Source organism: Pongo pygmaeus, chromosome 18 (genome assembly GCF_028885625.2).
Source record: "Pongo pygmaeus isolate AG05252 chromosome 18, NHGRI_mPonPyg2-v2.0_pri, whole genome shotgun sequence".
NCBI lineage: Eukaryota > Metazoa > Chordata > Mammalia > Primates > Hominidae > Pongo > Pongo pygmaeus.
Genome location: NC_072391.2, coordinates 33269797 through 33291534, shown reverse-complemented (window position 1 = coordinate 33291534; position 21738 = coordinate 33269797). Strand labels below are relative to the sequence as shown.

General features: G+C 45.2%; 1 protein-coding gene across 4 annotated transcripts; it reads right to left on the bottom strand.

The window, feature by feature from the left end:
- Nucleotides 1-1112: 1112 nt before the first annotated feature.
- Nucleotides 1113-17186, bottom strand: AHSP (alpha hemoglobin stabilizing protein). 4 transcript variants are annotated; one of them, XM_054453445.2, is made up of 4 exons: nucleotides 16977-17186; nucleotides 14302-14431; nucleotides 1716-1794; nucleotides 1113-1458 (listed from the first exon to the last, which is right to left on the bottom strand). In XM_054453445.2, the coding sequence occupies exons 2-4, from the start codon at nucleotides 14382-14384 to the stop codon at nucleotides 1225-1227; spliced, it is 396 nt and encodes a 131-aa protein (XP_054309420.1). In that variant the 5' UTR covers nucleotides 14385-14431; nucleotides 16977-17186; the 3' UTR covers nucleotides 1113-1224. The 4 variants fall into 4 exon arrangements, with proteins under 4 accessions (XP_054309420.1, XP_054309421.1, XP_054309422.1 ...); XM_054453446.2 differs by having other exon boundaries at nucleotides 16906-17044; XM_054453447.2 differs by lacking the exon at nucleotides 16977-17186 and adding an exon at nucleotides 1968-2120 and having other exon boundaries at nucleotides 1138-1458; nucleotides 14302-14353.
- Nucleotides 17187-21738: the final 4552 nt, after the last annotated feature.

Below are 21738 nucleotides of genomic sequence, written 5' to 3'. Positions count from 1 at the left end.
CCCCTTCCACCCTGATCCAGGCTGCAGAGACCCACAAAATAAGTCGGTTCGCAGGTCCCAGAGGAAAGCCTGCTGGAGGTTGGAACGAGGAGCAATCCCTCTGGGCCCCAAACTTTCCCCGCGTTAGAGAGAACACCGAGAAGGTCCTAAGCGGCGCCCTCCAGCTCCCCGCGCGCACCCTGAGCCGCGTCTGATTGGTGTGCGGCGCCTCCTAGTCGCGCCCCCGCCCCGCCCACCCCGGCCCCCAGGGTACCCCCGCCCCCCGCCCCGCCCCGGCCCCCGCCCCCGCTCCGCACCCCGGGAACCCCCTCCCCCTGCGCGCCCCCTCCCCGCGCACCCCCCCGACGGCCCTCCCCTCTGCGCGTGGAGGCTTTTCCTGGAGACTGCGCCGCGGGTCTAACACCCCATTTTTAAAAAGCTCTTGAGTCTGGCCCTGCCCTGGTTCCGCCCAGAGCCCTAAAATAAAGAGGCTTCGAGTCTGGAGGTCTGGGAGAAAGGGAGCTAGACCGGGAATTGATCTGAGAAGCTTGGGGTGGAGGGAAGGCGGGCTCCTCTGCTTCCCATTCCTGGCATCTGCGCCCAGGGATGTTGGAGCCAAAGGGAAGGGGCTTCCCCGCCTGAAATATAAGGGGCGCGCTGAAGGGTTCCCAGGATCCCTTCCAACTCTAAATTCCTGCGGTGCTTGGGGCTCCGGGGAGGTATTTTGCGGTAGTCAGAGTCCGAAGATCCTAGAATGTTGTTTGAGCTGGGGCTAAGGACAGGGGATTGAAAAGTCGAGGCGGTGGATCTGGCGCAGGATGAACAAGACTGGGAGACTTCCAACAGTTTCCTCCTCGACAAGCATGTCACAGGACAATGTCTGGAGGACTTCTATCCCCCTTTCTTGTTTCTGCCATCCCCTCCCCCGCGCCTCCGCACTCTCTCTAGTCCCGCCTTCCTGGCCCTCGTTCAGCCTGTTTTAGTTTAGAATCGCTGCCCAGTGGACACTCAAGGCTGCTAACCTCTGCTGTAAGGAATTAAGCTTCCAAGAGCATATCTAAGAAGGAGGGGGGAAGGAAAGGGAGCGACTGCCTCCACATGTCAGGACAGACCATGAAAGAGAAGCCAGGAAGTCCAACAAAACCAGTACTGGTCTTTATTGAGGTGTCAGGGTAGAGTGGCAGGAGCACAGCCTGAGGACATGAAGGTCAGAGTTTCTCAGAGAGGAGGGTCTGGGTCCCTGAGCTAGGAGGAGGGCAGTGGGTGACTCGGGAGCTCATGAGACTTCAGGAAGTCCCTGTACTTGGCCAGGAAAGGGTTGGCCAGAGTGTTCAGTTCTTGTCGAAGCTCCTGCAGAGCCTTGTCTCGCTCTTGGGGCTCCCCTGTCACCTGCTGCCTGTAATAGTTGATGTAGAAGTTCATCCAGTCCTCCACCACAGTCACCATGTCTTCTTCAGAGATGAGAGGATCATTGAAGACCTGGGGGGTTGCGGAGAGGCAGTTGGCAAGGGAGAATGTGGTCAGCAATGGGATTCGGGAATACCAGAATAGTGCCACAGCACCAACTCTCACATCCTCTTTCCTCTGCATTGTATCCCGTGTCTCTCATTGTTTCCATCAACTCCACCATTACTTCATCAGCTCCAATTATCCTCTGTTTTCTGCCCTCATCCTCCACTTCCCCGGCACCCCCCAGTCTCCAGGCCAGTCCTTTGAAACGGAAAGCCTGGACTCACCTGCTGATTCAGCAGAACACTGAACTCCTTCAGTCCTGCGGAAATGAGATCCTTATTGGCCTTAAGAAGAGCCATCTGCCTGGGGAGAGAAAAGGGTAGAATTTACATATCCGTTTCCCTCCTCACTGGGTATTTCCCCCAGCCCGCTTCCTTCCCTTAAAAATCCCTCCTGCCCTGCAGGGCCACCACCTTTCCAAAACCTTTCACATCCTGCCCTGCTCTGAGGTCACGATTTTCCCAGGTTGGGCTCACCTTCAGGTCTAACAGGCTGTGTATGTCTCACCCACACTCTTGAGGGTGCGTGAATCTCTCTGTGCCAAGCTATAGACGTAGGCAAGGAGTCGAGTGTCAGCCTAAGATAGAAACGCCCTGCATCTAGGTCCTGAAGGAGGGTGATAGGTCATTCTGGGGAGGAGAAGAAGGGAGAGGCTTCCCTGAAGGTAGAAAGATAACAAGGCCAAAAAAAAAAAAAAAAAAAAAAACCCGATAAATGAGGAAACCCAGGAAATGCAAGAATGCAAGAGCCAAACCAGGGACATGTCCTTGCCTTTTGCCCCATATCTCAGTATCCAGGCTCGAAATGCTATGGAAATTGACGTTTACTGAGCCCTATTACACGACAGAGTCTTTTGTGTAATCACAATGATGTGATCGCAATGATTCTCCCAATTCGGAGATGATGTATTAATAGCAGCTTGCATTACATTTATTCATTTGTGCCAAGCACTGTTTCAAACATGTATAAAATATTTATCCTATAAAATTTCTTTTTAGACACATTTTGCAGATAAGCCACCTGTAAGCATGTCGACGGAACTCCACCACGCTGCACTCCACAAGAATGGAGATAAATAGCCAGGTGTGGTGTCGAGCACCTGTAGTCTCAGCTACTTGGGAGGCAGAGGCACAAGAATCGCTTGAACCCAGGAGGCAGAGGTTGCAGTGAGCCAAGATCACACCACAGCACTCCAGCCTGGGTGACAGGGCGAGACTCCGTCTCAAAAAAAAAAAAAAAGAATGGGGATGCATTTGTCTTGTTCACTACCCTGTCAACAGGTACCCAATAAAGCAGAAATACTCTTTTTCTTCTTTTTAAATATTTTTCCTGGTATTTTCCATTTTCAGTAGATGTTTCTCAAATTTCAAAATCACTATATACTAATTGAAATAATTAAAACAATACAAAAACGTACACTGTAAAACTGAATCATTTTTGCCCCCTCCAAAGTAACCAGCATTAAACATTGTATATTTCCTGTCACTTTTTTATTCCATTCAAAACCCAACATTCACAGGTGCCTATACACTCATAAAGCTTTGTTGATTTGCCTTTTCGGTTGTAGCATTTTTTTAATTAATATACAGCAAAACTGACTTCCTTTTGGTGTACAGTATATTAAATTTGTTTTGTTTGTTTTTGAGGAGTCTCCCTCTGTGGCCCAGGCTGGAGTGCAGTGATGCAATCTCAGCTCACTGCAAACTTTGCCTCCCAGGTTGAGGAGATTCTCCTGCCTCAGCCTCCCAAGTAGCTGGGATTACAGGCATACACCACCACGCCTAGCTAATTTTTGTATTTTAGTAGAGATGGGGTTTCACCATGTTGGCCAGGCTAGTCTCGAACTCCTGATCTCAAGTGATCCACCCACCTCGGCCTCCCAAAGTGCTGGGATTACAGGTGTGAGCCACCGCATCTGGCCTAGTTTATTAATTTTATAATAGATTTGTGTAACTACAAACGCAGTTAAGATACAGAATGTTTCCATCACCCAAAAACCACTCCTTCACGTTACCCTTTTGTAGCCACCCCTACCCTCATCCATAACTTCTGGCAACCACTTATCTGTTCATCACTACAGTTAAGCCTTTTTCAGGATGTCATATAAATGGAATCAGACAGTATGTAACCTTTGAGACTGGCTTTTTTTGGTCAGCATGATGTTCTTGAGCTCCATCCAAGTTGTTGCAAGTGTCGGTGCACACATTGCATTGTATGGATGCACTGTAGTTTGTTCATTCAGCCATGGAAGGACATCTAGATTGTTTGCACTTTGGGGCAAGTGTGAATAGAGTTGCTATAAACATTTGTATACAGGTTTCCATGTGAACGTGTTTTCATTTATATAGGGTGGAAAGTATGTGTTACCAGCCAGGTGCGGTGGCTCACGTCTGTGATCCCAGCACTTTGGGAGGTCAAGGCAGGCGGATCACTTGAGGTCAGGAGTTCAAGACCATCCTGGCCAACATGGCGAAACCCCATCTCTACAAAAATACAAAAATTAGCCAGACATGGTGGCATGTACCTGTAATCCCAGCTACTTGGGAGGCTGAGGCAAGAGAATCGCTTGAACCCAGGAGGCAGAGGCTGCAGTGAGCCAAGATCACGCCACTGCACTCCAGCCTGGGTGACAGAGTGAGACCTTGTCTCTAAATAAATAAATAAATAAATTTATTATCTTACAGACTTAGAGATCAGAAATCTAAAATGAGACTCACTAGGCTAAAATTAAGTTGTCCTCTAGGCTGTGTTCCCCTTGGAATCTCTGAAAAAGAGTTCTTTTTCTTTCCTCTTCTAGTCTATAGAAGAACCCACATTCTTTCACTCCTGATCCCTTTCCAGCTTGAAAGCCAGCAATGACTACCAGGTCCAGTCTTTCTCACATAACACCAGACCGACTCTCTCCTGCATCCTTTCACTTCGAAATAATTTTTCTTAAATATTTCTTTAAAAATAATTCATTACCAGATGGGAAAGATCAAGATCCCAATGCCCTTCCAAAGCTCATTAAGGAAAAGTTTTATGAAGGCCTCTGGTACATGCCAGGAAACTCAAAAGACATGGCGCTGCCTCAGATGGCTTAGAAGACCATGCTGCCAAGAACACATCTAGCATTGAAGCCACGCACAGTGGCTCATGCTTGTGAGAGGCAGAGATGGGAGGATCGTCTGAGCCCAGGGGTTCAAGACCAGCCTGGGCAATATAGTGAGACCCCATCTCTTAAAAAACAAAAAAAAGGAAAAAAAATCTAATTTTGTTCATTCCTCAAAATTTCCTGGCACAGTTGGAACTAATCTAAGTACCTGGACTATAATGAATTGCAGAGTAAAATTAGTGAGATGTAGTGAAGAATTGAAGTCTCTTCCCTCAACCCAGTGTCTTGAGAATAGCAGGGGAAACTGATTCCCTTTCAGCATGCTAGATAAGTCAATAAAGGAAGGGTTGAACGTGAGATTACAAAAACACATTTGCTAAAGAATTGTAGAAAACCAGGATCACAAACTCATTCCGCAACAGAAAAATAAAGCACTGTTGATTTACAGTGGAATTCACTACTGGTGATGTCTCTTAAATTAAGAAACCTAATAGGAACTCCCTCATCGAGGAAGGCTCTGCTTCAGTTGAACAAGAAATTAGCCAGAGGGAGGAAAAGAGAACTGTTTGGACTTCCAGGAAGGCCTCTCCTTCTACCGAGAGGACTGCAATGAAGACCTCAACCATCAGGGAAAAAAGAGCCTTCTCCAGAAATCTGATTGGAATTGATGACACAAATCCCACTCTCAGTCAACGCAAAACCCTGACTTGCTCATGGCAGTACCAGGTTAGAGTCAGGGCAAAAAGGTTGTAGATTTCGTGTTATATAGTTTGGCCCATGGTTTCCCCTGTGAACATTTTGGGAGGGAGGTGAGAGCTGAACTCGTTAGGTGGAACCTTGGTCTTATTTCCTGGAGATGTGACATTTTGGGGGCCTGTTCCTGCTGTGACTGGAAGAGCAATCAGGACCTGCAGCCTCCAGAGGGTCCCAGGGCTGGGGAGGAGACATGGGCCTTGCGCATCTGAAGGTCAGCGTCTTGGCAGCGTGGCTACTCGCAAGAGGGAGGAGCTCGCTCTGGATCCATTCGATAGAGACTTGTCCCTTCCCCCTCTTCTGCCCCGCCCCTGGGCCACTTTCCTGTCCCCTGACTCCCACTTGACTTAGTTTTCACTAATTGGAGCTTAGCTCAGAAAATGGAGGGGGCTGAAGTTATGGGTTATGGGAGGGGGAATTTAAGTTTGGGAAGACAGAGGCTCCCTTGATTGGCACTACCAGCCACATCTGCAGCCACATGAGGGTCCCAATGCTGGGGCAGGGGGCAGTGAGACTGGCCAGCAACCTGAGTCCCCTGGGGACTCACAGACACCTGCCCCACACATTCCAAGGGTGCTGAGGGAGACCCAGCCGAGATCAGCTGTGCTCCTGGGTAGGTGAGAGCAGGCCCTGCAGGGGGCCCAGCTCACCCAGGAAGGATGCCCAGAGTGGCTGAGTGTGCATCTCCCTCTTCTGCCTCTCCTTTTCCGCTGCAAGCAAGACTGGGGGTCAGGAGTTACAGCTGCCAGAGTCCAGAACGGGCCCCTCCTCCCCAGCAATGTGGGTGGGGTCAGGGGCTCAGGTCAAATTCAGGGAAAATCTTCAAGCCACATGGTGTAGAGCCAAAGCTAAAGAGGCCACCCTAATAATAGACAGCAGCAGCCCCTTACAGACATGCTCAGACTCATAGGGTCTCAGAATGCAATTCTCCACAGTAGAAAGGACATCTGCCCTGACAGAAGACTGCCCTCCTAGATAAACGGGGGTCATCTGGCCCATTATTTAAAGGTAGACCTGTATGTTCAGATTATGTTAGTGGAATAAAATTCATGACATGAACATTTTCTTTGGAAAGAAACATCCTTTAAATGGCTCCTGGAGCATAAAACATCCTCTGGCACTTCCTTGAGGCCATGTACGTCATGACTGCTAAAATTATGGTGAGAACCAAGTCTTATTTTCCTACAGGTAAATAGAACAAATGGAGACAAAGGCCTGGGCAGCCCCACTGCATGTTTCAGGAGGAAAAGTAATGTCAGCTAGGGATTAGACTTTCAGATATTCTTTCCTTTAATTGTCTTCAAATTCTTTCATCCAATCCTTCTAAAGAATCTTTGTGTATACTCCCACACAAGTTTTGTAGACATTTATTTTTGCCTCACACATTTAAATTATAGCAAAGGCTTTTAATCGTGACAGGATCCAAACACATTTAAACAAACCACACATCACTCTTGAATGTGTCCAACACAATGTTAATGGGGTGGTGATTTGGCCCTGACCACTATATATTTTTTTAAAAACCAAACAAGTTTTTCCTTAGCAGCTGGGAGTTTTACAACATGACTTTTACTTCTTGAACTTGTATTTCTATTCCACTATCCCCACTTAAATTTATCCTAAGATAACTCACATGCTTTTGTGCTTGCGAGTATTTTGTTCACTCCCATTCTACTTACTTGCAACTTCTCTCATGTGCTGTGTCTTTCTATCTGTTGGTCTCTCTGTCTCACTCTCTCTCTGTATAGATACATGGATAGATAGCTCTGACATATATATTCAAGAGGAAATGTATATATATATATAACATATTAGACACATATTTAGTAAAATGCAGTTTACCAAAGTGAATGTTTCAAATTTTAATAAATGTTTGTGAAACAGAAATTCCAATTGTATTGGAAATAAATCCTCTAATCAGATGGAGGGCATAGAATTGAGGGAATTGTTGAAAGGTCCCTATTCTGATGGTCTGGGACAACGCCCCTTGTAAATTTCAGGCAGGTGAGATTGGCAATTGGGAGAAGGAAGGAAGCGTGAGAAGGGCCCAGGGGCAGGGACTCCCCTGGACACAGTTTCCGGGTCTAGTTGATTTTGAGAATGAGTGAGTATGGACTTCAAAGATCTGGAATTTGATTCTCTAAAACTTCCCAGGACCGCATACCCATTGGAAGGGTTCTTCCAGCTCATCTCGGGACCATGGTGCTCTGACTACAGGGGTCTCTGAAATACCTGGATTAGTAGGAGACAGCTGAATTCTCACGACTGCTTCTGCTTTGGGGAACTCCACCCCACACTGCAGAGCAGAGAAGAGTGAAAAAGTTAGATAACGTGGAGTGTCAATTCAGACATGGTTTGGCCTCAGAGATGCCATTCTGCAACAGTCAGGAGTCCCCGCCACACTGAAAACCCCTAATCCTGATCAAGGAACCAAGCTTCAAGGGATGTGGGGAGCTGGAGACAGGTGAGATGCAGGGGGGTTGTTACGAAAGGCATAATTGGGCATGCGCCGCTGACGTCTCTTGGTGTAGACTTGGTTGAGAGTAGACAGCAGTGGTGTAACTGACAGCAGAGCAGACAGATCATCCGGGGTGAGCAACCACTGCTGGCTGAGCTTGGGTTGGCTCTTTCTGGGCTCTGGTGAGGGGGGTCTCAGTGGGAAACCCCATAAGGGTGGACCCTGGAGGCAGCATCCAGGCTGGAGGATTTGGGGGCATCTTGGAGACAAACTGAGCTGGGGTTCCCACAGGAACCAGTTAAGGTGCGGGCTGGGCTGGCAGCTGGATCTGTGAATTGTACAAGGGACCCTGTTTGGTCACTGAAAAGAAAGGCCTCACCCCCTTTGCTTTCAAAGTGATTCCCCACCCCTCTTATTTGTAGTATTCAGGGGCATGCTTATGAGGTTGAAGAGTTTGTAAATGTGCTTTGCAAATCATTTGAAACTGACCTTCTTATAGCGACTGTACTTAACATCTAGTATGGAAAATAGGACCTATGAGACACCTTCTTTCCATCCAGAGGAGCAGATTTGAAGGTCCCCTATTTCTCTTACACAGCAGCAACTGCGTGTTTGAAAGGTCAGCCCCGTGCGTGACCTATGTAGCTTAGAAAGACTGTAGCATCCTGAGGACAGGACAGCAGCCCCGAAGCTCGCTCTGGGAGTAACTCTGGCTCTGACACTTCATTGGAACTTCCCCTATATTTCGTGAACTTGACATAGTTGTTTTGCCAACCAGAATTTTGAAACTAATGTTTATATACTTTAAAAGGTTTTTTGTTTGTTTGCTTGTTTGTTTTGAGACGTAGTCTCACTCTGTCACCCAGGCTGGAGTGCAGTGGCGCAATCTTGGCTCACGGCAACCTCCACCTCCCAGGTTCAAGCGATTCTCCGGCCTCGGCCTCCTGAGTATCTGGGATTACAGGCACCTGCCACCACGCCTGGCTATTTTTTGTATTTTTAGTAGAGACAGGGTTTCACCATGTTGGCCAGGCTGGTCTCCAACTCCTGACCTCAAGAGATTCACCCACCTTGGCCTCCCAAAGTGCTGGGATTACATGCATAAGCCACTGCACCAGGCCTTAAAAACATTTCTTTAACCAACCAAAACTTTTTAAATTGACTTGATAAAAATTCTGTAGTGGAAAAAGATGTATATTAGTATTTAGAAGACCGCTCTGTGCACCTGAACCCTCCTCATTGGACGTGGCTGGCTACTCTGAACACTGTGAGAATGAAGGACAGAAGCCATATACTTGGCTTTTGGCTCTTTGTGGAAATATAAAAAGTAGGAGGGAAATACCTCCTGCTTGTGTTTTAAGAACTTTTCCCCTTCTCTCATGTTTGATAGGGGTAATAACCCTGTTCCCGTATAACAGGCCCGGTTACTAACAGCACCCTCATCAGCCTCTCACACAAGTCCCTCTTTAGCCCTCAAACCCCATTCTGGCCTCACCTCATCCTCCCAAAAACATCACCTACCATGTTCCTCACACCTAAGGTATTCCAAGCTCTTGTTCACCTTGGTAATGTTAAAAAAATAAATAAATAAATAAGTAAAAAATAAAAAAATACTTTAGGGAAATTAAGTTGAACAGGATTTAACTGAACAAAGAATGACTTGCAAACCAGGCAGCTCCCTTAACCAGAATGGTTCAGAAAAACTCCATGCTGCTGTGTGGTCAGAGAGGGTTTATGGACAGAATCAAGAAAGTGACATACAGAAAATGGTACAGAAGTGGGATACAGAAACAGTTGCATTGGTTACAACTGGCATTTATCTTATTTGAACATGGTTTGAACAATTGGCCAAAGCTCAGTGATGGGTACAAGTTTATACATACATAGTCTGTTCATACACTGTTCCAGCATCCCCGAGCAGTTGGTCTCTCCCTGGACTGTTCACAGACTGTTATCACCTGTGGGCTTGGATAGGAGGGGTTCCCAGATAGTCTCACACCAGGCAAGTCACCAACTGAAGGAATTACTAAAACAGTATGTGACTGTGTTTAAGGTACCCAGAGAAAGTGGGTCAGATGCAGGAGATAAAGTGTTACTGAAGGCAGCCACATCTCAGCTCACCAGAAAACAGGCTGTGGGCTCTTAGAACAGGTTACAGTGTGTATCGTGCCCGTAAAAATGTTATCCATCAGACAATAGCCACAGCTTCTCTATTCAAAGGCTGAATACCCTCCCTGCACTTGTGGAAACACCATCTCTGTGGCAACAAAACACATGAGGAGACAAAGGCTCAGCTACATATTTATGGGCTATGGTCTCCAGTGAGACACCCCAAATCCACATTTCTACTTTTGTCACTGCTGTCTTATTGTAATTAAAATTGTAAAATATTTTCACATATTTTATTCTATTTTAAAATTTATATTCCACTCATTTCTATTTCTATTCATGAATCAACAGTACACTATTTTAATTCCCATGTTTTTTTTTGTTTTTTTTTTTCCTATGGAGTCTTGCTTTGTCACCCAGGCTGGATTGCAGTGGCCTGATCTCGACTCACTGCAACCTCTGCCTCCCGGGTACAAGCAATTCTCCTGCCTCAGCCTCCTGAGTAGCTGGGATTACAGGTGCCCACCAAGACCTGGCTAATTTTTGTATTTTTGTTAGAGACAGGGTTTCACAATGTTGGTCAGGGTGGTCTCAAACAGTTGACCTCAGGTGATCTGCCTGCCTTAGCCTCCCAAAGTGCTGGCATTACAGGTGTGAGCCACCGTGCCAGATCCCCATGTTTTAATAATACATGACAAGGGAAGTCACTCTTTTTTTTTTTCATTTCAAATTGTTCCTGGATTTTTTTTTGTTTACTTTACATAGCAATACATTTTGTAAATCTTCAGAACTCAAGTACATGGTATTATATTTTGGTCAAACTCAACATATAAATTTATTCAAAGATTATTGACTTCTCAATATTGTTGAATTTTCCTACCCAAACATTTGGTGTCATTATTTTTCATTTGTAAAGTCTATTCTCATGTTCTTCAGAAATCTTTTTACACCAATTTCTTACTAAATTTATTAAACATAATTTTCTGTAGAATTCTGCCAATTTTTTTGCATTGATGAACATAGTCACATGACATTCTCATTCATTCTATTAATGTGATTAATTTCATCAATGAATTTCTTAATATTGAACCATACTTACCTTTATAACATAAAGGGCGATTGATTGTGCATTAATATATTGATGCAATAGTTTCTAATATTTAATATTTTACTCTTAAATGTATATGTCACCAGGCACTGTGGTTCATGCCTGTAATCCCAGCACTTTGGGAGGCTGAGGGGGGCAGATCACCTGAGGTCAAGAGTTCAAGACCAACCTGACCAACATGGAGAAACCCTGTCTCTACTAAAAATATAAAATTAGCTGGGCATGATGGCACATGCCTCTAATCCCAGCTACTCGGGAAGCTGAGGCAGGAGAATCACTTAAACCTGGGAGGCAGAGGTTGTGGTGAGCCGTGATCGCGCCATTGTACTCCAGCCTGGGCAACAAGAGCAAAACTCTGTCTCAAAAAAAAAAAAAGAAGAAAAAAGTATATGTCTTATTGCCTATAGTATTCTATATGGCTAAATCTAGGCAAGGTTCTGGTATCACCTTTATATGGCTAAATCTAGGCAAGGTTCTGGTATCACCTTTATATACCCTTCCTAAAAACTATTTTAGGAAAGATTTACCTCTCTATAACTCTTGAGTAGTTTAACTAGCATTAGTTTATTGATTACTTTATCGGTAGAATTTCCCTCTCAACTACATAAACTTGGTGCTTGTGTGTGTGGGAGGGGAAGTTCCTTGTTAAATGTCTTTGTTTCTTCTATTAATATTGCTCAGTTTAGAGTTGAACTCTATTGTTACATTTTGATAAAACATATATTCAAAACACACACACACACATACATATGCAATCTACGTGTGCATATCAACTTGCATTGAATTACACAGATGTCTCTATTTTGTTTGTCAATATTGAACCTCACGTTCTTCCTGGCACTGTAATCTGTTGACAAATCCTTCTCAAGTTACCATTTATCTATTTATAATTCAATGATTGTTCATTTAAAGAATTTGGGGAGTAACAGAAAATTGGAGTTTCAACAAAAACACATCCCAGGAGGCACAGAATCCAGCACCCACTGTGCTTCACTGTCATCCCCTTCTGTCTCAGACTCTGCATTTTCTGTTCTCTCCAGGAGAGCCCCCATCTGCCTCAAAGGATCATGGAAAAGCAGAGCCTCTCCAGGCACTGCCATCTCTCTGGAGGTGCTGCAGGGAAGTTGTCATTGTCTTTGGTAATTGTAACTGGGACAAAGTTTTTCAAAAATTATTGGGGGAAATTCAGCCCCAATATTTCACATAGGTTCTTTTCTATTTTCCCTAAATGTCGGCCAGTCTGAGAAATAAAGGGAAAGAGTACAAAAGAGAGAAACTTTAAAGCTGGGTGTCCGGGGGAGACATCACAAGTCAGCAGGTTCTGTGATGCCCCTCAAGCCACAAAACCAGCAAGTTTTTATTAGCAATTTTCAAAAGGGGAGGGAGTGTACAAATAGGGTGTGGGTCACAGAGCTCACATGCTTCACAGGGTAATAGAATATCACAAGGCAAATGGAGGCAGGGCGAGATTACAGGACCACAAGACTGGGGCGAAATTAAAATTGCTAATGAAGTTTTGGGCACGCATTGTCATTGATAACATCTTTTAGGAAACAGGGTTTGAAAGCAGACAACCGGTCTGACCAAAATTTATTAGGCAGGAATTTCCTCATCCTAATAAGCCTGGGAGTACTACCAGAGACCAGGGCTTATTTCATCCCTCCACTACGACCGTAAAAGATAGCCGTCCCCAAAGTGGTCATTTCAGAGGCCTCCCCTCAGGGACACATTCTCTTTCTCAGGGATGTTCCTTGCTGAGAAAAAGAATTCAGCGATATTTCTCCCATTTGCTTTTGAAAGAAGAGAAATGTGGCTCTGTTCTGCCTGGCTCACCAGCAGTCAGAGTTTAAGGTTATTTCTCTTGTTCCCAGAACATTGCTGTTATCCTGTTCTTTTTTCAAGGTGCCCAGATTTCATATTGTTCAAACACACATGCTCTTCAAACAATTTGTACGGTTAACACAATCATCACAAGGTCCTGAGGCGACATACATCCTCCTCAGCTTACAAAGATGATGGGATTGAGAGATTAAAGTAAAGACAGGCATAGGAAATCACAAGGGTATTGATTGGGGAAGTGATAAGTGTCCATGAAATCTTCACAATTTATGTTCAGAGACTGCAGTAAAGACAGGTGTAAGAAATTATAAAAGTATTAATTTGGGGAACTAATAAATGTCCATGAAATCTTCACAATTTATGTTCTTCTGCTGTGGCTTCAGATGGTCCCTCCGTTCGGGGTCCCTGACTTCCCGCAACAAAAAATATTTTCAATTCCCCAAGTGTGTACTGTCATTGCTGCCCCAGGTGAAAGTATAATTGTAGTTCTGTGGGGAGGTGAGGTCACGGGATCCTAAGCCCATATCTCTGACCTGGCCACCTCCCTCCATACACTTGCTGGCCGTCCTAACAGTCACTGAGTTCCACAGCCAGGCAACAGGGAGGCACCTGGTGGGTGTGTTACATTTTGGTCTATGAGGGATCACCTGCAAGGGGAGGAAGTGTATCAGGAGGTGGGGTAAATGCTCTAGTCTGGAAAGGGGACTTCAATGGGCCAGAAACTGACCAGTGCCAAGGCCATGTGGGGAAAGGAAATAATTGCTGGGTCATGGGCTAAGTTGTAGAAAAGGAGCTAAATTCTAAGAACATGAGCCAGTCCCAAACTGCGGCTCATTTATGTCATTGTTGGTTTTTGATGCAAGAGGCCAAAAATCTGTTGTTTTTTGTTTTGTTTTATTTGAGACAGGGTGTGGCCCTGTCACCTAGGGTACAGAGGGACAATCTCAGCTTGCTGCAACCTCCACCTACCAGGTTCAAAGGTTTCTTGTGTCTCACCCTCCTGAGCAGCCGGGATTACATGCATGCACCAACATGCCTAGCTAATATTTTTTGTATTTTTCATGGGGAAATACAAAATGATTTCACCATTTTGCCCTGGTTGGTCTCGAACTCCTGACCTCAAGAGAGCCGCCCACCTCAGCCTCCCAAAGTGCAGGGATTATAGGCCTGAGCTACCGTGCCTGGCCCCAAAAATCTGTTTTTGTTGATCTTTCTTGTCTAAGATCTCCTTACCCATAAAATGGGAATAATGGGTTTTTTTTAAAGTTTTGTAGTTTAATTTGGAAATTAATTCACTAGTTGTTCTATCAATTCCACAAGAGTCAGAAACATTTTCAGGATGAGTGGAAGCATTTCTACAATTCCTTCATGCCTGTGATAATGTATAAGATGTAGCTGATTAAATTATCTTACTTTTTCAAAAGTATTAAATATAAGGCTTTAACCTACCCTGGACATACAAAGTACCTAATGGAGACTGTGATGGGTGGTGACAGGAAACATCTGGTCTCTGAGAATGATGAAAAGCCCATATTCTTTCTTGAAGTCAGGGGATGAGCGGTCAAGGTATCTTGATGACCTTAGGTTTTCATATTAGAACAAAAATCATGGACTTCAGTAGTTTTCTTAAGTAAATTATTTGATAATATTTACTCTGCCTTGAAAAATGTCCTAAAGCCATTCTTCGGCTCAATACTCATCTTAGTAACACTTAATTCAGTGAATAATTTTCTGTACCTCGAGTTTTCCTTTTACATAATAGACTTGTGTTTTAATATATCTAACAATTCTGACATTGAAATAATTTTTTTTTTTTTTTTTGAGATAGAGTCTTGTTCTGTCACCCAGGCTGGAGTGCAGTGGCATGATCTCGGCTCACTGCAGCCTCTGCCTCCTGGGTCACGTGATTCTCCTGCTTCAGCCTCCCAAGTAGCTGGGCCCACAGGTATGCGTACCACCACGTCCAGCTAATTTCTGTATTTTTAGTAGAGACGGAGTTTCACCATGTTGGCCAGGCTGGTCTCGAACTCCTGACCTCAGGTGATCCACCTGCCTCGATCACCCGAAGTGCAGGGATTACAGACATGAGCCACCATACCCAGCCTCCTCATCTCTATTTTTTAAAAAATAAAAATTTATTCTTTCCACAAATAGGTATTTGGACCCTACCTTGTGCCAGGCACTGATACAAAGCCCTGGAAATAGATTAGTGCTCCTGGATGTTATGATCGTTAGGGGAAGCGACAGGATGAGTGGCAGGGGTGAGGTTCAAGAGATCAGGCAGGGCCGGGTCTGCAGAACTTTGTTTGCTCTGACAAAAAGTTCGGGTTTTATTTTCAAGTATGAAGAAAAGCCATTGAAGGGTTTGGAGGAGAATGTTGCAATCTCCTTCCATAAAAGTAATGATAAGCCACTGTGAGGTGTTTTTGTTGTTGTTGTTTTTGAGACAGAGTCTCATTCTGTCACCCAGGCTGGAGGGCAGCAGGACAATTTCGGCTCACTGCAACCTCTGCCCCCCAGGTTCAAGCGATTCTCCTGCCTCAGCCTTCCAAGTAGCTGGGATTACAGGCTAGCACCACCATGCCTGGCTAATTTTTGTATTTTCAGTAGAGATGGGGTTTCACCATGTTGGCCAGGCTGGTCTCAAACTCCTGACCTCAATTGATCCACTCACCTCAACCTCCCAAAGTGCTGGGATTACAGGCATGAGCCACTGTACCCAGTTCACTGAGAGGTTGTAAACCAGAGAGTTGGAAGCTGTGTGGAGAGTGACTACAGGAGGCAGGATTGGAAGAGGGGAAATCAACTAGGGGAAAGTCAAGGGGCTGAAAGCTTGGAGTATTCTGCCCCGTGCTTGATATACCGGTGATCTTTGAACAACACGGGTTTGAACCGGGCAGGTCCACTTATAATGTAGATTTCTTTCAACCAAATACAGATCAAAAATATAGTAATGGCTGGAAGTGGTAGCATGCACCTGTAATTCTAGCTACTCAGGCAGTGAGATGGTAGGATCACTTGAGCCCAGGAGGTCAAGGCTGCAGTGAGCCATGGTCACACCCCTGCACCCAGCCTGGGTGACAGAGTGAAACTATCTCCAAAAAGAGGAAAGGAAGAAGGGAGAAAGGGAGGAAGGGAGGACAGGAGGAAGGAAGGAAGGGAAAAAGAAGGGAAGGAGGAAAGGAAGGAAGGGAGGGAGGGAGGAAAGGAAAAGAAGGGAGGGAGGGAGGGGAGAACAGAGCAAGAAGAAAAGAAAGGATACCAACATTTTTTCTTATTCAGTTAAATAATAAAAGGAAAAGGAAAGAAAGAAAATACAGCAGGCCGGGTGCAGTGGCTCATGCCTATAATCCCAGCACTTTGGGAGGCCGAGGCGAGCGGATCATGTGCGGTCAGGAGTTCGCGACCAGCCTGGCTAACATGATGAAACTCCATCTCTACTAAAAATACAAAAATTAGCCGGGCATGGTGGCACATGCCCGTAATCCCAGCTACTTGGGAGGCTGAGGTAGGAGAATCGCTTGAACTCAGGAGGCAGAGGTTGCAGTGAGCTGAGATTGTGCCACTGCACTCCAGCCTGGGCAACAAGAGTGAAACTCCATCTAAAAAAAAAAAAAAAAAAAGCAAATAAGTAACAGAGGGTTGCAAAAGCCACATATATGCAGAGCCAACTGCAAGACGAGTGTGTGCAGGTTTTTGTATACTCCAGGGTCCTGGAACCAATTCCCCAACTATAACAAGAGACAGTTGCACTGTCAAATGACAGGATTTAGGCGCAGGCTCTCAAGAGACCTCATGAGAGAGAAATGTTACAGGCTGAAATAATGAGGGTCATGATCAACTCAGTATACCACTGGAGGCTGTATGAGTAAACAACAAACTATTTCTCATAAATGCAGAATGTTGGCAAACTGACAAACTGCGTCTGCCAACCAGAAGGAATGCTGAGGGCAGTCATGCCCCAAGCACAGCGTTTCTTGCAATTAGGTACATCTGAAGCCTGTTAATAATAATATGAACCTGTTATCAGTTAAGCAGCTGACCCATCATTACCTCCTCCTCCCTGCTCTTGCTACCCAATAAATACGAAGGGCTGTGGAAGCTCAAGGGCTGCCTTTGCTCACTAGAAGCAGGGAGCTCTCTTCTTCTTCCCCTGGACCCTTCCTTTTTGCTTTAAGTTTTCATTTTCTATGTTCATCCCTTCACTCAGTCTTGTAATGACGGTGTCAAAGAGTAACAGTTATAACTGTTGGCAGTAACAGTTATAATGACGGTCTCAAGTAGTAACAGTTATAATGATGGTCTCAAGTAGTAACAGTAGTAACTGTCATAATGAAGGTCTCAAGTAGTAACAGTAGTAACTGTCATAATCACGGTCTCAAGTAGTAACAATAGTAACTGTTGTAGTGATGGTCTCGAGTAGTAACAGTAACTGTCATAATGATGGTCTCAAGTAGTAACAGTAGTAACTGTCATAGTGAAGGTCTCAAGTAGTAACAGTAGTAACTGTCATAGTGAAGGTCTCAAGTAGTAACAGTAGTAACTGTCATAGTGACAGTCTCAAGTAGTCAGTAGTAATTGTCGTAGTGAAGGTCTCAAATAGTAACAGTAGTAACTATTGTAATGAGGGTCTCAAGTAGTGATGGTGGCAGTCAGCCATAGAGAATGGGGAACTATCACTCATCTCTTTGTCAAGCCACCTATCTGCACATTCGGGTCACAGGGAAGTGTATGATGGGTCCTTGCCCTCAGGCACTTACAGTCCACTTGGGAAGACAGGACATCTGTACCTAACAAAAGCAAATACAAACTGGCTCCAGACAGCATAGGCTAAGAGTTAAGTAAATGCTACAACAAACAGGGGCTGTCATAGTCTCTGAGTAGGGAGAGGTCAAGGTGGACAATGGTGAGCAGTAGAGCTGCAGTGGGTTCATAAATAATGTGACCATATATTCCCACTTGCCCGAGACAGCCTCACTGCAGACCTGTTTTCCCGCAGACCTGTTTTCCCAACACAATTATTACCAGTGCTTCCTTTAATGACCCTCTCAAAAGTCCTGGTTTGCACAATAAATTATATAGTGACACTAGTCATGAGGGCCACCTGCCTCACTTGGAGCCAAGGGCCTCACATTTGAACACTTGACATTATCTCTGAATAAGAACCAACACTTAAACAGTATGTACTATGTGTTAAATACTTTAAGAGTTTTGCACATACGAAATGACCTTTTTTTTTTTTTTAGACAGAGTCTTGCTCTGTCGCCCAGGCTGGAGTGCAGTGGCGCAATCTCGGCTCACTGCAACCCCCACCTCCCAGGTTCAAGCAATTCTCCTGCCTCAGCCTCCCGAGTAGCTGGGACTATAGGCACATATCACCACACCTGGCTCATTTTTCTATTTTTAGTAGAGATGGGGTTTCACCATGTTGGCCAGGATGGTCTTGATCTCTTGACCTCGTGATCTGCCCACCTCGGCCTCCCAAAGTGCTGGGATTACAGGCGTGAGCCACTGCGCCCGGCCAAGACATGACTCTTAATTCTCGTTCCAACTCTGTGTGGTAGGTACTAGTATTATTTCCATTTTACCATTACCATTTCATCTTTCAAAAGAAGAAACTGAAAGACAGAGAGATATGTAACTTGCCCAAGATCTCACAGCTAAAATCCTGGACAGAACCTACATTCACAGTAAGGCCCTCTGATGGAATTCATAGACATTTGCCCCAGAGTCCTATCCACTCACAGAAGCTAACCTTTCAAATGTAACACAATGCTTGATCTTTCACTGTACCAGGAAACTCAAAATTATTTTGAAAGGATAATTTATTGACAGTGTTATAAGCTAAATGGAAAATAAGAATTAAACATTAAATTTCTGCCAGGCACAGTTCATGCCTATAAGCCCAGCACTTTGGGAAGCTGAGGTGGGCAGATCACTTGAGCCCAGGAGTTTGAGACCAGCCTAGGCAGCATGGCAAAACCCTGTCTCTACAAAAATAAAATACAAAAATTAGCTAGCCATGGTGGCACACGCCTGTGGTCTCAGCTACTCAGGAGGCTGAGGCAGATCGCTTGAACCCTGGAAGTTGAGGCTGTAGTGAGACTGTAGTGTGATCGCACCACTGCACTCTCTGGGTGACAGAGAACCTGTCTTTTAAAAAAAAATTAAATTTATTCAACTACTCTCCAAAGTGCCACTCCAATATATACCAATATATTCTTTAATCTCAAGAGCTTTGGGAGGCCGAGGTGGGAGGATCACTTGAGGCCAGGAGTTGGAGACCAGCCTGGGCAACATAGTGAGATCCCATCTCTACAGAAAATTTTAAAAGTTAGCCAGGCATGGTGGTGCATGCCTGTAGTCCCAGCTACTTGGGAGGCTGAGGCAAGAGGATCACTTGAGCCCAGGAGTTTGAGGCTGCAGTGAGCTATGATTACACCACTGCACTCCAGCCTGGAAGACAGAGCAAGAACCTGTCTCATTGATCAATTGATTGATTGATTGATTGAATAAAAAATAAATCTTAACCCTAAGGATGAAGAAGAGCTTGGCCTACAATGTCCTTCAGTTTGGCCCCTAACTCCCTAGCAGCCCTTTCCCCATGCCCCTCATGCTCTAGACTTCTGCTGCACTGGCCTTTGTTGGATGTTAGGTACCACGCTCCCTCCGCACTCAGGACATGCTGCTCCTTCTTTCCAGAAAATGATTTTCCCATCATAATCAAGTTAACTCTTACTCTAGATCTCAGCTAAATACACACTTCCTCAAAAAAAAAGTTTCCCAGCTGGCCTCAGCAGCTCATGCCTATAATCCTAGCATTTTGGAAGACCGAGGCGGGAGGCCTGGGCAACACAGAGAGACCCCATCTTAAATTTTTGTTAAAAAGTTTCCCTTGGCCGGGCACAGTGGCTCATGCCTGTAATCCCAGCACTTTGGGAGGCGAGGCGAGCAGATGAGTTGAGGCCAGGAGTTCAAGACCAGCCTGGCCAACATGGCGAAACCCCGTCTCTACTAAAAATACAAAAATTAGCTGGGTGTGGTGGTGAAGGCTTGTAACCGCAGCTACTCGGGAGGGTGAGGCACGTGAATCACTTGAACCCAGGAGGTGGAGGTTGCAGTGAGCCAAGACTGTGCCACTGCACTCCAGCCTGGGTGACAGAGGGAGACTCTATCTCAAAAAAAAAAGTTTCCCTTGATTCCACTGTTTAGCTCAATTCTCCTTCTAAAAGTCCTCATATTAAATAACATGTACCCCTCTACAGCAATTGAAATAGTTCCAACTTTGCATTTATTTGTATGATTTGATCAATATCCTTCCCTAATATACGTTCCAGAAGACCAAGACCCTTGTTTGTTTTTGCTCACTATCCCAATGAGCACATAATAGGTAGCAACACATATTTGTAGAAGAAACTGGCAAACCATTGGTAAAAAAGAGATAACAAACACGGAGTTAATGACAACTACACGGTTCAAGCGATTTTCTTGCCTCCGCCTCCCGGGTAGCTGGGATTATGGCCACGCCACCCCCACGCCCAGCTAATTTTTGTTATTTTTAGTAGAGATGGGGTTTCACCATGTTGGCCAGGCTGGTCTTGAACTCCTGACCTCAAGTGATCCACCTGCCTCGACCTCCCAAAGTGCTGGAATTACAGGCCTGAGCCACCATGCCCAGCCCGAAGATCACTTTTGAAGCCAGGTGTTTGAGAGCAGCCTGGGCAACACAGGGAGGCCCTGCCTTTATTTAAATAAATATGTTTTTAAAGTACTTAGTCTTCAAACCTTGTTTTATTTTTGTCCTCTATTCAAACCAGTACCTGAATTTAGACAACATTACAGAAATGTTGTGTTTAGGCCATTTGTATTTTGAAACCCGAAATTTAAAAAAAAAAAAAGAAAAGAAAAGAAGTGTTCAAGTTTATCTCAGTCTGAGACTGTGTTTGTGTGAGATAAGGAAGTGGGGTAGAAGGGCCTTCCAGGGTTAAGTCCACGAGGAAGGTGACGGTTTGGGAGAATCTGAAGTTTCAAGTAAGGAGTTGTCGGTTGGGATCAAACTGTGCGGATCCAAGAATGCCAGGCTAAGAAACCAGGATATTTTATTTTCTGATAAAAAGAGGATGGTTTTTTGGCAAATTTCTGCTTCGGAGTGAATATGCTGCACTAGATGGGAAGGAGAAGAGGAGAAATGGAAAGAAGAAAAGGTGAGTTCCAAGGACAGAAACACTCCCTCTTTGGACTCTCCCCAATTTCATGGACTCTCTCCCGCAAAAAACACACAAGAACTTCCTGCCTTGTTTCCTTGTTTTGTGACATCATTGCAATCTCTTGATTTTTTTCATCCCTCGGATTCCTTAGCGTCCTTCAAAAGTAATGCTCCTGCAGTCTCACAAAAGGCCGAAGGATGGAGAATTTCTAGTCCAGGCCAGGGACATTCAGAAGAGAAAAAAAAAAAAAAGAACAACAAAAAAAAACCCAAGCAGCTTCACAGGGCCTCATCTGGTCCAATTTCTTCTCATGATGCATTCATTCACTCATAAATATCTTTTGAGCACCTACTATGTGTTGGGTAGATCTAGGGATAAAATCAGGGTTAAAAATACAGTCGCTGGTCTCACAGCAAAAAAGGCACCTGAGGCCCAGAGAGGGCCACTGACTTGCCCAAAGTCACACAGCTAAAACTTCTGTGGCCGAACCGCGTCTCGAACACAACCGGCGGAGGCCCATGGCGCCTGCAGCCCAGCTGCAGAATGCTACAAAGCAGCAGGGGCCGGTGCCGGGGTGTCCGAAGCGGCGCTGAGGCCGGAGAGCGCGTTAGTTTCCTAACTGCGCGGCGGACGCCGGGGCCTGCGCCTGTTCGTGAAGGATGTCCCTCCGCAGCCGCCG